The sequence below is a fragment of the Saccopteryx bilineata genome, chromosome 5, assembly GCF_036850765.1.
Source record: "Saccopteryx bilineata isolate mSacBil1 chromosome 5, mSacBil1_pri_phased_curated, whole genome shotgun sequence".
Taxonomy (NCBI): domain Eukaryota; kingdom Metazoa; phylum Chordata; class Mammalia; order Chiroptera; family Emballonuridae; genus Saccopteryx; species Saccopteryx bilineata.
Window position 1 is genome coordinate 174,531,030 of NC_089494.1, and position 14,922 is coordinate 174,545,951.

General features: G+C 40.1%; 1 protein-coding gene across 1 annotated transcript; it reads left to right on the forward strand.

Annotated features, from left to right (window-relative positions):
- Window positions 1–9,615: 9,615 nt before the first annotated feature.
- LOC136306289 (2'-5'-oligoadenylate synthase 1-like) lies at window positions 9,616–11,808 on the forward strand. Its single transcript, XM_066232782.1, has one exon. It carries the CDS (start codon window positions 9,879–9,881, stop codon window positions 11,046–11,048), a length of 1,170 nt encoding a protein of 389 aa, XP_066088879.1. The 5' UTR covers window positions 9,616–9,878; the 3' UTR covers window positions 11,049–11,808.
- The last annotated feature ends 3,114 nt before the right edge of the window (window positions 11,809–14,922 follow it).

Below are 14,922 nucleotides of genomic sequence, written 5' to 3' on the forward strand. Positions count from 1 at the left end.
GCCACAGTTTCTCTGACATTTTGGGGGCCATGATCTACCCTGGTTAGAGGAATATTGAATCCTCCTATCTTTTCTTTCAATCTTTGATGACTTATCTGACCTCACAGTCATAATGCAGCAACAATGGTCATTTGGGAAGAGTGGTTCCGAGCTCTAGCAGCCCTGCTAAGAAGTGAGAGAAGGATGGAGGGGTGGGACTTGGACTGAATGGCACGGCAGGTAGTGGGAAGGATGAAGACCTGATGTTGTGAGCAGAGCTGTGTGAAGACAGCAGTAGCCAGCCTTCATCACAATTTTGCATTTGATCTTTCTTGAAACTTGATACACTTAGGCTTTTGAAAAATTGAAGCTTATTAAACATTCAAATTATGAACAATATTTAATATTCTCAACGTAAAATAAGTAGTACATAATCACTGCCGTGTGCACATGCAGAGCATGTTATTTGATGACAGATGGTTTCAACAACTACTTACTGAATTAAATCTATATAACACATGATTTATAGAGGTCCTTTTAATTGTATTATTGACTTCTAACCTCTCAGCAGCAGCAGTTCTTTTCTCTGACATCAGCATTCTCTTCCCTCTGCTTGCAATGCCCGTTCATTTATACTTGTAATAATAGACATCCCATCATTTTGCAACTGTGTGTTCACATTTGGGCCTGATATTAAAATATGAGTTCCTTTAAGGTCAGAGACCATATTATACCTCTTGTTATATCTTCAGCAACCCACTCCACTGAAGATGCTTGATAACTGTAAAATTGGATTGCATTGTATCTCTAGCTTAGAGACTTTAGAATCTTTATAAATAGGAAAAAACTTAAAACAACTGAGGTAATTTTTTTCAAGTGCCCAACTTATCTGGTACCTGATGAACGTAAGTTAAAATCTCAATGCACTGAGTGAAGAAAGGATCTCTAATGTACCACCCAGCACTAAAATTTTATAATCCTAGAAGTTGGAACTGATAACTTCCAACAACAGGGAAAGCTAAGCTAGTGCATACTTTTCCAAAACACAGAAGTACTAGTCTAAAAATGAATGTTATTAAAAATGTTTTGAAAAGAATTAGAAATTCCTTGATGTCAAATAAGAAGAGGAACTGCAACATTATGCGGCCTTGGGATTTCAGATATTAATTTAGGCCCTAGGATCTGAGCTTTCAACATGCACATGGGGCTGGAAGACACAGCCTTGGGCCTTCTGGAGGGGACTTGGAACTAAGACTACTTTACAAAGTGACATTCTCAAAGATCTCTGGCCCGTGAAATGACGAGAAATAACCTCCCATCAAATCGTGAAGCTACAGGGTGATTCTGGCCTGGTATTCTGAGTGAAGGAATTCAGATCTCCTGGTGGAGACAGATGGGGCTAGTATTTGATGGAAAGCCTGAGGTACTGTATTTTTCGTTCCATAAGACGCACCTGACCATAAGACACACCTAGGGTTTCAAGGAGGAAAATAAGAACAAAAATATTCTGAACCAAATGGTGTGTTAAAATATTTAATAAAATATTGTATTTTTTGCTCCATAACACGCACAGGCATTTTCACCTACACTTTGGGGGGGGGGGGAGTGCGTGTTATGGAGCGAAAAATAGGATATATTCCCAAAGTAGAACAGGCTTTAGGGAATGTGTTCATCTGACTATTTTAAAATGAGAACGATGCATTATATCAAATATTTGGAAAGCAAAGATGGTGCCAGATCTTTCTTTGACTCCTCTGTTTCCTCCTCCAAATAGTTACCAAGAAAATATGTTTTTAGAGATGAACATCAACAATATGGTGCAAAGGATCCCATACAGGTCCCACTCGGCCCACTCACTGTGAGGGGAGAGGGCAGCTGCCGAGTTGCTGGGTGCTGCACTCCGTCAGAGTCCGAGTCATCTCACTGATGCACGTGCTGGCTTACAGACGCCTCTTTTTCTGGATAAACACTTAGAGCCAAAGAGTGGAAGCAAGTGATAATTATTTATGATAAAACTTTGCTTGTGTGTTCAATCACAAGGCCAAATACGCTTTACAACTACCAACTTAAAGTTTATGTGGAAAAATAATGGAAATGTGACAAACATGAACTGTCTACACTAGAAATTTAGCATATGCAGTTGTTCTCAACCTGTAAGTTTTGTAATCCAATTTTATTTCATTTAATATTAGAAATAGTACACTTTGTAAATAAGCCATTTAAAAAATTAGTTACATTTTTTTTTCAAAGTTGCATGCATTTATATCGTCTCTGAGTAATTTTCTTGTTAATGTGAAAACTGCTTATCACAAGAAGTATAAACTTAGATCTTGGCAAATTCAAGATTCTACAGTTAGATTGTGATGTTTATAGCTTTTAGGCCTAATGTCTCTTCTTGGATTGGCATTCTTTAATATCCTTTCTCATCCCTTTCACAGGACCCATTTTAAGTTTAGATTGTCTGCAGCATTTCAGTAATACTGTTCTGTTCTAATGCTCACTGTGACCAATAAACAGTGAGTGGGTGTCAAGGCACTGTATTGCAACATTATATATTAATCCCTGGGCAGTGGAGGTTAAAACACTGTCCTGCCTTAGATTAAGACTAATCTGGGAGCTATAACAAATGCATTTAAAGCATTAGATCAAGTTCTAAATATTGCTTCCTGCCATACTGAAAGATTCAACTTTTGAAAATATTACTGTCTTATACATGTCTGTGACTTTCAAAAAAATTATAATAATGGGATTGCTGGTTAAAGCATTAACATGAGATAATCCATGTATTAATTTTCTCATTAACCCTGGAAACTAATTTTTATTTCCCACTGTTAATTTTTTCTCATATATATTAGCTATAGCTATATAATTATATATCAATATATATGTATGAAATGTATATTATATATTAATATATTTATAATTATATGTGTTAATATAATTATATATTATTTATTCTCAGCTAAAGGAAATTTCAGCCCTTTAGGGTAGAATAATACTAAATTATTATTTAGTATTATTAAATTATTATATAATTATTTAATTATATTATTATATATTTAGTATTATTAAATTATTATTTAGTATTTTAAGGCTGATGGTGTGCTGGAAGTGGCTTGGGAGGGCTGAATATACCCATTTCTTTTGAACTCCATGTCCCATGATCTTACATTGGTAGCTTAAAATTGGCCACACTTTCCTTGGCTGGTTAGCTCAGCAGTAGAGCATCAGCCTGGCATGTGGAAGTCCCAGGTTCAATTCCTGGTCAGGGCACACAGGAGAAGCAACTATCTGCTTCTCTACCCCTTCTTCCCTTTTCTATCTCTCTCTCGTCCCCTGCTACAGCCATGGTTCTAATGGTTCAAGTAACAGGCACTGAGGATGGCTCCATGGCCTCAGGTACTAAAAGAGCTGTGTTGCTGAGGGCGGCCCAAAGGGTAATTTGCATAGTGATGTGCAGTCAAGAAGAAGAATTTTTTTAATGGGTAGTGAGGATTAAAAACAATCTCTGCATTCAACAGTATTATTATTAACTATGTATGGCATCACGAGATGACAGTATAAAACATTCTCATGTCCATCCCCCACCTATACTAGCATGGCTGCACTGTGAGGCTTTCTGGAGATTTGCCTTGGGATGATGGCCTACTCTGAGCAACTGCCTTAAACAGGCAGAATCCTAGTCCAGGAATTTATCCATTTACCTGTGTGTAGCAAAAAGTATACATATGAGATTAGAGCTATGAGATTAGTTTCAGTTATTTACTTTCCCAAATTAACCTGACAGAGACTGATCTGGATTAGAAAGCTTTTAACCCTCCTCTAGGGTCACTGCAACTCAATGCCTATGTAGACCCACTAAACTGTGGTTTTAGCTATGTTTAGTTTGTAATAAGATTATTTTTTAATATCAATATGCCTTATTGTTAATCTCAAATAGTCATTTTGATTTATGCTGCCATTTGGAAACTAAAAAAGTCACAAGATGAGTGTTTTTCTGATATCAAAGTAATTCTTTCAGAAATGCCTCTCTTCTTGCCCTGGCCAGTTGGCTCAGTGGTAGAGCGTCGGCCTAGCGTGCAGAGGACCCGGGTTCGATTCCCGGCCAGGGCACACAGGAGAAGTGCCCATTTGCTTCTCCACCCCTCCGCCGCGCTTTCCTCTCTGTCTCTCTCTTCCCCTCCCGCAGCCAAGGCTCCATTGGAGCAAAGATGGCCCGGGCGCTGGGGATGGCTCTGTGGCCTCTGCCTCAGGCGCTAGAGTGGCTCTGGTCGCAACATGGCGACGCCCAGGATGGGCAGAGCATCGCCCCCTGGTGGGCAAAGTGTCTCCCCATGGTGGGCGTGCCGGGTGGATCCCGGTTGGGCGCATGCGGGAGTCTGTCTGACTGTCTCTCCCTGTTTCCAGCTTAAGAAAAATTAAAAAAAAAAAAAAGAAATGCCTCTCCTCTTTTTTACATTAAATTAAGAAATATGAATCCTAAGCAGATCAAGTCTAACTGCATCTCAAGTAATAGAGAAGGGCTAATTCATATTTCAGAAGTAAATATACCTATAGATATTTATTTGGATGTTGGTTAATATTTTATAAAACCTATTGGACGTGAAAAGTACTGATTGGGCATTTAAGCACATATTCCAAAATATGTTTACTTTAAATCACGTATTTTTAAACTGTTTTTGTATAAGTGAGTAATATAATTGGGACATAATTTTAGTAAATAATTTACATCTTAACCCATTCATTTCAAAATAGATTCTATAAATGTAATTTTTAACATAAATCCCATGTGCAGTGTAACAACTATTTAAAATTTCGTGTTGACTTATATAACCTATATAAAGCAAGATATTAATACTTATAAAGAAATCATTCCATAAAATGACAGTAGGTCAGACAGAAGTTAACCATATCAAGTACCCTATAAATAATTGTATGATATTCTGAAATGAATTTAAAATTGTCCTTTTTGATTAGTGTGGTAATATCAAAATTCATGTTAAAGTTTATTATTTTCAACCAAATTCTATTAAGTCAAGGTGAATTAATAAATAATTCATTTATTGCAATTATTTAGCCCCTTTAATTAGCTGATCCTGCCTCTAGGACATTAGCTGAGCCTTTTAAAAAGCCTGATTGAAATTTTATATGAATGTATTGTATTGTTGGGTGTGTGTACTTTTTAAGTTACCAGCTGAACCAAAAATATAATTCTTAGGATATGAACAAAATGCTAAATTAAATATCTGGTACAAATTCATTCTATTAAAAAAAAAACACCCTGAAAATAGTAAATTGTAAAAGGGTCCCATTGACAACTCCAAAGGCTATAATTCCCAACATAGACCCTCTTCCTAACACGTCTTGGCCCCTGGTCATGTTTTTGTTGCTTCTGAGAGCACATGAGTGAGTCAGCTGTCTCAAAGGCAGGTAGAACCTTAACTCCTCTGCAACACCTACCCTTTCCGATAGCATGTGTAGATTTGTTTACCTAGATCTTGGAAGGCTGGAATGAGGAAGTACTGTGGGCTGGGGTTTTGGGTTGGTTTGCATTTGTTTAGTGTTCATGTTTGAGAAGGGTTGAACTTTCTCAAGGATCTTTCATTTTATAACACTAAATACCCTTATGCCCACCAGAATCATGGTAAATCCTGCTTCCATTTAGGAAGCTCAACTTCCACTATAGCTATCTTCAGACCAGGGCATATGAAACTCCCATGTCAGAATTCAACTTCCAGACACCTCAAGAATAAGGAAATATGTTTCAAGTCCCAATGTTATCAAATTAAGAGTAAATCATCCATTAAAGTATCAGGTCACAACATTATACGGAGTGAAATAAGTAAATCAGAAAAAACAAGAACTGCATGATTCCATACATTGGTGGGACATAAAAACGAGACTAAGAGACATGGACAAGAGTGTGGTGGTTGGGGGGGGGGGGGGAGGGAGAAGGTGAAGGGGGAGGGGAGGGGCACAATGAAACTAGATGGAAGGTGACAGAGGACAATCTGACTTTGGGTAATGGGTATGTAGCATAATTGAATGGCAAGATAACCTAGACATGTTTTCTTTGAATATATGTACCCTGATTTATTGATGTCACCCCATTAAAATTAATAAAAATTTATAAAAAAAAGTATCAGGTTACAAAATAAATATTTGCAAATAAGTTGCATTTTTATACACCAATAATGAACTATCAAAAAGAGCAATTAAGGCCTGACCTGTAGTGGCGCAGTAGATAAAGTGTCGACCTGGAAATGCTGAGGTTACCGGTTCGAAACCCTGGGCTTGCTTGGTCAAGGCACATATAGGAGTTGATGCTTCCAGCTCCTCCCCCCTTCTCTCTCTCTGTCTCTCTCTCCTCTCTCTTCTTCTCTGTCTCTCTCTCCATCTCTCTCTCCTTTCTAAAAATGAATAAATAAAATAAAAAATTAAATTAAAAAAGGATTTAAAAACAAAAGAGAAATTAAGAAAAGTATCCTATTTGAAATGGCATAAAAAATATATACCTGGGAATAAATACCTGTTCTAGAAAAATTGTAAGATATTGAAGAAAGAAATTGAAGAAGATACAAATAAAGGAAAACCTATATCATAGTTATGGATAAAAAGAATTAACATCATTAAAGTGCCCATACTACTCAAAGCAACCTATAGATTCAATAAAATACCTATCAAAATGCCAATGGCCTGTTTTCACAGAGCTAGAACAAATAATCCAAAAATTTATATGAAACCACAAAAGACCCCAAATAGCCACAGCAATCTTGAAAAATAACAAAGTTGAAAGTATCACACTATCTGATATCAACTATAATAAAAGGCCATAGTAAAACAGCATGGTACTGGCATAAAATCAGACATATAGATAAATGGAACAGAATAGAGAACGCAAAAATAGCCCAAGCCTTTATGGTCAATATTTGACAAAGGAGGCAAGAACATACAATGGGGTAAAGAGAGTCTACTAAATAAATGGTGTTGGGCCTGACCTGTGGTGGCACAGTGGATAAAGCATTGACCTGGAAAACTGAGGTTGCCAGTTCTAAACCTAGGGCTTGCCTGGTCAAGGCACATACGGGAGTTGATGCTTCCTTTTCCTCACCCCCTTCTGTCTCTATCTCTCTCTCCCCCTTCTCTAAAATAACAAATAAATAAAGTCTTTAAATAAATGATGTTGGGAAAATTGGAGAGATACATGCAAAAAGAAATGAAACTAGACCACCTTCTCACACCATAATAAACATAGATTAAAGAATTAAATATAAGACTCAAAACCATAAAAATCAGGCCCTGGCCAGCTGACTCAGTGGTAGAGCATCAGTCTGGCATGTGGATGTCCTGGGTTCGATTCCCACTAAAGGCACACAGGAGAAGCACCATCTGCTTCTCCACCCCACTCCTTCTCTCTTTCTCTCTCTCTCCCCCTTCCACAGCCTTAGTTCGATAGGTTCAAACAAGTTGTCCCTGGGCACTGAAGATGGCTCCATGTAGCCTCTGTTTCAGGCACTAAAAATAGCTCGGTTGCTGAGCAACAACCAAAATTGGTAGAGCATTGTAGCCCAGTAGGGGGCTTGCCAGGTGGATCCCAGTCTAAATAAATAAATAAACAAACAAACAATTAAAAATCCTAGAAGTAAATATAGGCAATAAAACCTTGGACATTTCTTGCAGCAATATTTTTTTTCTGATATATCTCCTAGGACAAGGGAAATGAAAAAATAAGACTACATCAAACTAAAAAGTTATTTTACAGCAAAGGAAACCATCAACAAAGTGAAAAATTAACCTACTGAAAGAAAGATAACTGCCAATGAAATATTCAATAGGGGTTAATATTCAAAATTTATATATAAAGAACTCATACAACTCAAGACCAAAAAAACAAACAATTCAATTTAAAAATGGGCAGAAGACCTGAATAGACAATTCTCCAAAGAGGACATACAGATGGCCAATAGGCATATGAAAAAAGGTTCAACATCACTAATCATCAGAGAAATGCAAATTAAAACCACAATGAGATATTACCTCACACCTGACAGAACAGTTATCAATAAAACAAAAGCAAATAAGTATTGGCAAGGATAGAGAGAAAAGGGAACTCGAGTGCACTGTTTGTGGGAATGCAGATTGGTGCAGCCACTATAAAAAACAGTATGGAGTGTCCTCAAAAAATTAAAAATAGGCCCACGCTGGCTGGCTCAGTGGACAGAGCATGACTTGGCATACAGACATCCGGGGTTCAATCCCTGGTCAGGGCACACATAAGAAGCAACCATCTGTTTCTGTTCCCCTCCTTCTCCCCCTTCTCTCTCTCTTCCCCTCTCACAGCCAGTGGCTTGATTGGTTTGAGAGTCATCCCTCGGCACTGAGAATAGCTTTGTTGTTCCAAGCGTCGGCCTCAGGCGCTAAGGATAGTTCGGTTGATTTGAGCATCAGCCCCAGCTTGGAGGATTCTGGCTGGAGCACATGCAGGAGTCTGTCTATCTCCCCTCCTCTCACTTAAAAAACAGAATAAAAATAGAGCTACCTTATGACCCAGCAATTCCACTTCTAAGTATATATCTCGAGAAACCCAAAACACTAATTTAAAAAGATATATGCACCCCTATGTCCATTGCAGAGTTATTTACAATAGTTCAGATATGGAAGTAACCCAAATGCCTATCAATAGACAAATGGATAAAACTGTTGTGGTTCATATATACAATGGAGTATTACTCAGCCATAAAAAATGAAATCTGTCCATTTGCAACAACATGGATGTACCTAAAAGGTATTACACTAAGTGACGTAAGTCAGACAGAAAAAGACAAATATCATATGATTTCACTTACGTGAAATCCAAAGAACAAAATAAATGAACAAACAAAACAGAAACAGACTCATAGAGAACGAACTGATAGTTGCCAGTTGGAAAGTGAAAAAGGTAATGGGAGTAAGAAGTGCACTGGGTAGTTACAAAATAGTCATGGGAATGTAAAATACAGCACACAGAATATATTCAATAATGTTAGATAGGACAAGGGTCTCAAGGTCTGAGCAGTTTCAAATGTTATTTCTTGGTAAATGTTAAAATATATAACACATTATTTTGCAGATGAGCTGACCAGAACTCAGTCCATTAAATGCGGCCAACAGCGGAGAAGAAATCAAAATCAACATGTACATAAGCAGTGGCTAAGCCTCCCTTTGAGGAGGTAGAGCTTTGCATGTGAATCCCCTGTCTCCTTTACTGGCTGCAAATAAATAAAACTACCTTGCAACAAGCATGTCTCATTTTTTAATAGACGAGCCAAGCGGTGAACCCTTCGAGTTCAGTAACAATAATATCGTAGTAACTGTGTAGGATTCCAGGGGGATACTTGAAATATCTAGAGAATCACTTCATACATTACATAATTGCCTAACTATGCAGTATATCTGAAACTAATATGAAATAATATTGAATGTCAGCTGTAATTTAAAAATTAAATTAAACTAAAGATCTTAGGAGATTATAAAACAGTTTTGTCAAAAACAACAACAAAAACCAGTTAGAAGAAAACCAAAAATCAGATTTGCATTATGATTTCTCTTGGTACCAAATGGAGTTCAGAGTTTGCTCTGAAGAAAGGGCTGGTATTAAAGGCAGAGAGTAGGTTTCAGAACGTGGAGAAACAAGGGGAGCAGAGGCTGTGGGGAAATTCCAGGATTGTCTGATTTGCCCTGGAGCAGAAACCAAGGGCGTGGCTCCTCCCTTTCCAGGAAACGAAACCAAACCCTGGGCTGACTCAGGCAGCAGAAAGCAGACCACAGAGAGGCTAACATTTTCCTGCAGCCAGCTCAGCAGCCACCGGCTCTCCGGCTCTCCGGCTCTCCGGCTCTCCTGCCCGTGCCAGAGCATCAAGATGGAACTCAGCAACATCCCGGCCAAGAATCTGGACAAGTTCATCGAAGACCATCTCCTGCCAAACACGCAGTTCCGCAGGCAGGTCAAACAAGCCATCAATGTCATCTCCAGTTTCCTGAAGGAGAAGTGTTTCCGAGGTGCCTCCGACCCCGTACGGGTGTCCAAAGTTGTGAAGGGCGGCTCCTCAGGCAAAGGCACGACCCTGAGGGGCCGTTCTGATGCTGACCTCGTCGTCTTCCTCAGCCAGCTCAGGAGTTTTGGGGAGCAGCTAGCTCGCCGAGGAGAGTTCATCCAGGAAATCAGGAGACAGTTGTTGGCCTGTGAGAGAGAGGAAGGACTCAAGATTGAGATCCAGAGTACTAGATGGGAGAACCCCCGCGTGCTCACCTTCGTGCTCTGTTCCCCCGGGCGCTGGGAGGAGGTGGAGTTTGATGTATTGCCCGCCTTTGACGTCCTGGGTCAGTTGATCAGAGGCTACAGACCCGACCCCAGGGTCTATGTGAAGCTCATCCAGGAGTGCAGAAGCCTGGGGAAGGAGGGCGAGTTCTCCCCCTGTTTCACGGAGCTGCAGCGAGACTTCCTGAAGCAGAGTCCCACCAAGCTCAAGAGCCTCATCCGCCTGGTCAAGCACTGGTACCAAACGTGTAAGGAGCGGTTGGGGAAACCCCTGCCCCCGCAGTATGCCCTGGAGCTGCTGACAGTCTACGCATGGGAGCGCGGGTGCTACGAAACCGAATTCAGTACGGCTCAGGGATTCCACACTGTTTTGGAATTAGTTGTCAACTACAAGCAGCTTTGCATCTACTGGACGAAGTATTACGACTTTGAAAATGATGTTATTGGTCCATACCTGAAAGAGCAGCTCAAGAAACCCAGGCCTGTGATTCTGGACCCAGCTGACCCTACAAGAAACGTTGCTGCCGGTGAACCACGTAGCTGGCCACGGCTGGCACAGGAGGCTGAAGACTGGTTTGATTACCAATGCTTTAAAAAATGGGATGGGTCTCCAGTGGGCTCTTGGAACTTACAGCGCAAAGAACGGAGCGAAGATAAGTTCTTAACCTGTGATTGCAGAAAATATGATTATGGACAGCACCCTGCATACTTACAAAAGTACAACGCACCCCAGGCGAGAGAGGAAGAGAACTGGACATGCACCATCTTCTGAATGCCAGTGCATCTTAGGGGGCAGGGCTCCAGAGTCATTTGGGCCAGCCTCCTCATTTCCAGGGCACAAACCTTGATTCAGAGAGGATAGGATTGCCCCACGCCAGCAGTGAGTAGAAAAGACCTAGGAGCCAGTTCCAGGTCTCCTGACCCCACCCTTCCCATTCTTCTGGACTTCCCTCCTACATAGTATTCCCCGCAGCCTCTCTCTACCCCGCCTTTTCTCAGACGATATTCTCTGAGGCAAGAGAGATATAAACCAAAGAATGGAACCTCAGCTTGACTTTCTTCTGTGTACCTGGTGGTAGGATCTTACAATAAAAATAATAGCAAAAAAAAAAAAAAGAATAAATTGTCAAATGTGACCTCTCCACTCTCATTCATAGTGTGTTCCTGTGCAGTTCTGTGGGTTCTCAAAGGCTCTACTCCAGGGGTCCCCAAACTTTTTACACAGGGGGCCAGTTCACTGTTCCTCAGACCGTTGGAGGGCCGGACTATAAAAAAAACTATGAACAAATCCCTATGCACACTGCACATATCTTATTTTAAAGTAAAAAAAAACAAAACGGGAACAAATACAATATTTAAAATAAAGAACAAGTAAATTTAAATCAACAAACTGACCAGTATTTCAATGAGAACTATGCTCCTCTCACTGACCACCAATGAAAGAGGTGCCTCTTCCGGAAGTGCAGTGGGGGCGAATAAATGGCCTCAGGGGTCCACATGCGGCCCGCGGGCTGTAGTTTGGGGACCCCTGCTCTACTCCCTCACCTACCAAATGGGGATAATAGCATCTATCCCCAGCCTGTCTCCCAGCTTGTGTGGAAGCTCATGGAAAAGCCTTTGTAATAGAAAAAGTATTCATATGTAATACGTTTACAATATTTATAGAAGTCATAAATGTTCTGAAAAATTATCAAGCCAATTTTTTTCTCTGTCCTGTTTTTTAAAAAAGACATTTTGACAAAATAATTAGTTTTACAATTCATATCTGGTTCTACTATGCAGCGTAAACAAAGGGAAGACTCCATGAGCCGTGTTAACATTGTACACTACAAGCTTGCTACTATTTAATTAAAAGCAATCATTTCTGCTACATGGAAAATTTATCCTAGAACCTGTTAGATTTTTCTTTGTTTTACATACCACCCTTCCCCAACCCAGTTTTACCAATTTAAAAACTCTCTTTTAACAATAATCTAAATTCTCTTTTGATAAAATCTGGCAGTTTCAGCTAAACCAATAGCCATATCCTCCTAGATGGCAGAGATTAACTTTATTTCAAACCCACTCTTTCCTTCAGGTTTATCTCGCTCTTCCGCGCAGCTCTCTCCTGACTTCAAAGCAGCTTTGTGGTTTGCCTTGCAGGAAATCAATGGTTGGGAGATGAAAGCCGCTGTGTTTATCTCCCGCCTGCTGAAGGTCATTCTTCTCAGCAGCATCTGTGTGAGAGCCACAGCCAGTATTCCTTGCAGAGGGGAGAAGTAAATTGATTACATACTCAAAAACCATGATAAGGAGAGAGTGAGGCCCATTTTAAATGGATAGGAACACATCACAATGCAAATATCTTAATAGGAATAAGTAGAGTATTGGAGTACTGGTATTTGGAGTATAAAGTTAGAGTGTTAATGATTGTGACTCAGAATTTTTTTTTTAAACCATGTGTAGACTTGTTATGGTGTACAAAACTGTAAAGGTCATTTATCATATTCTCTAATAGGAACCTGAGGAGTTATTTGAATTTAGTAGGCTTTAAGGAGTATGACTAATAAAGAGCATTAATAAATGAGTGGAGGTGGGTAACTATTGCTCCATGGATAAGTAGAAGCATTGTTTTCTAACTGGAGACATGGCCAGAGTGGCTGGCCTTGCTCACACAGGTTGTATATATATCAGTCTCTTTTCAAAGGCCAACCCTGCCCTACCTTCATTGCTTAGTTCCCAATGTTCTTTATATTCCAAGGCCATTTCTTGAACTTAAAAACACTGATTCCCCAGTGATCTCAAGTCAGAAGTATGCTTCCCTGGGGTCCCTACTTTATGGCTTATATTTCAGTGGTAATACTTTGTACTGCCTCTAGGATGTAGCTAGTGGGTCATGTCAGATAATAAAATTGTGGTAATTTGGGAGTAGGGGAATAAAAGCCAGGGACCTAAAAATCCCTGCCAACTTCCCACCAAGCTCCCAAATGAAATTCACACATGAAGGATAAGAGCAAGTGCAAAACAAGTACCGATTTATGGCTGGGCCAGTGACCAGTACTCCCCAATTCAGAGCTTTTATAAACCCAAGTTGAAGCCCTTATGCAAAGCCAGTAGCCACGACTACCATCACAGCCGCCTGGCCCATGCAGGCTCACATTTGATTCAGACAGACGGTAATGAAACAACGGAGCCAAGAACTGGTGGGCCATTACCTTTTAATCCTAGCTTGCACCCGGTAGGCAAGAAATACACACAGTTGGAAAACACTTCCCTTTCCATTCAGGATTCCCAAGGTCACTGACTCATCCGAGTTTCCTAGAATCAAAGATTTCTACCTCACCAGCCTTATTCACCTTTGTTCCCCATCTCCTTCTCTCTGCACAAACTCTGCACAAACTGGCTTCTCCTTCAGCACTCTGCCATCTTGGCTGCTTCTCCTCTCCTCCACGTGGCCTTTCTCTGCTCTCCTTCCATGGGCTGTTCCTAGAACATAATCACTCTTCCCCGGAATGTGATCTCTCCTTTTAAAATCTTTTGGCACGAAAGCCCTCCCTCAACACACATTAATATAATCACGCTATCCCAAGCAAGAAGGGCAACTAATATTATCACTTGAGCGACGGGCTTCCACGTGGGCAACACCATCTTTAACAAAGTGAGCATAATATATTTTATCTGCCCAACACCTTAGCATAGACTCAAGCCTTGTGCCAAAATCTAAATCTTGGAATTTCAGATTCTAGTTTATCACATGGTATGGGAACTAAAATAAAAGGCATGTTAGCTTAAGTATATATACAATGAGATAAGAGCAATAACAACATAAAGGATGGCCAGGTAGCAAAAGGGGCCTTATTAGTCAAGGTCCTCCAGGGAAACAGAAATGTGTAAGATGCATTATAAGAAACTGGCCTTGTCTCACACAGTGATGGACACTGTCAAGTCCCGAGATCTGCAGGGTGAGGTGGCAAGCTGGAGTCCCAGGAGAACTGATGTTCCAGTTCTGGTCTGAAGGCCAACAAGTTTGACACCTAAAAGAGCCAATGTCTCTGTTCAAGTTCAAAGTTAGGAAAAGGCTGATGTCCCATTTCTAAGGCATTAGGAAGAAAGACTTCTCTCTTACTCTGTGAATGGTCAGCTTATTTGTTCTATTCAGGCCTTCAGCTGACTAGATCCAACCCACCCACACTGGGTAGAACAATCTGCTTTACTTAATCAACCAATTTAATGTTAATTCATCTGAAATGAAGCACGGAGACTCTTAGCATAAGTAACTTTACCCAGAACTTCCTTTTTCTAAAAGACTCCCTACCTCTGGCCTTGGGCTAGTTTTGCAAGGTTGAAGATGTGTCCGGAGTTGTTAAACCAGATTGTTTCTCCCTAAATTGATCCTATAGATAAACATTATAAAAAGTCAGTAAGATTTATTGAGTTTGTTTTACTGTTTTGTTTTACTGCTAGGCTTCCTCTTCTCCCCATACCCCAACCAGGACGTAATTTTGTCTTTGAAAGCTGGTTCCTGATTGTGTTGGGGGCCGTGAGTTCTTTGGAACACTAGTTTACTCATGGTCACTGGTTTTTTGTAATAAAGACTCCTTAATTTGACTACTTAATTGTGTGACAAATGTCTGTTTCTCGCTGTTCCAATATAATACATCGAGAAA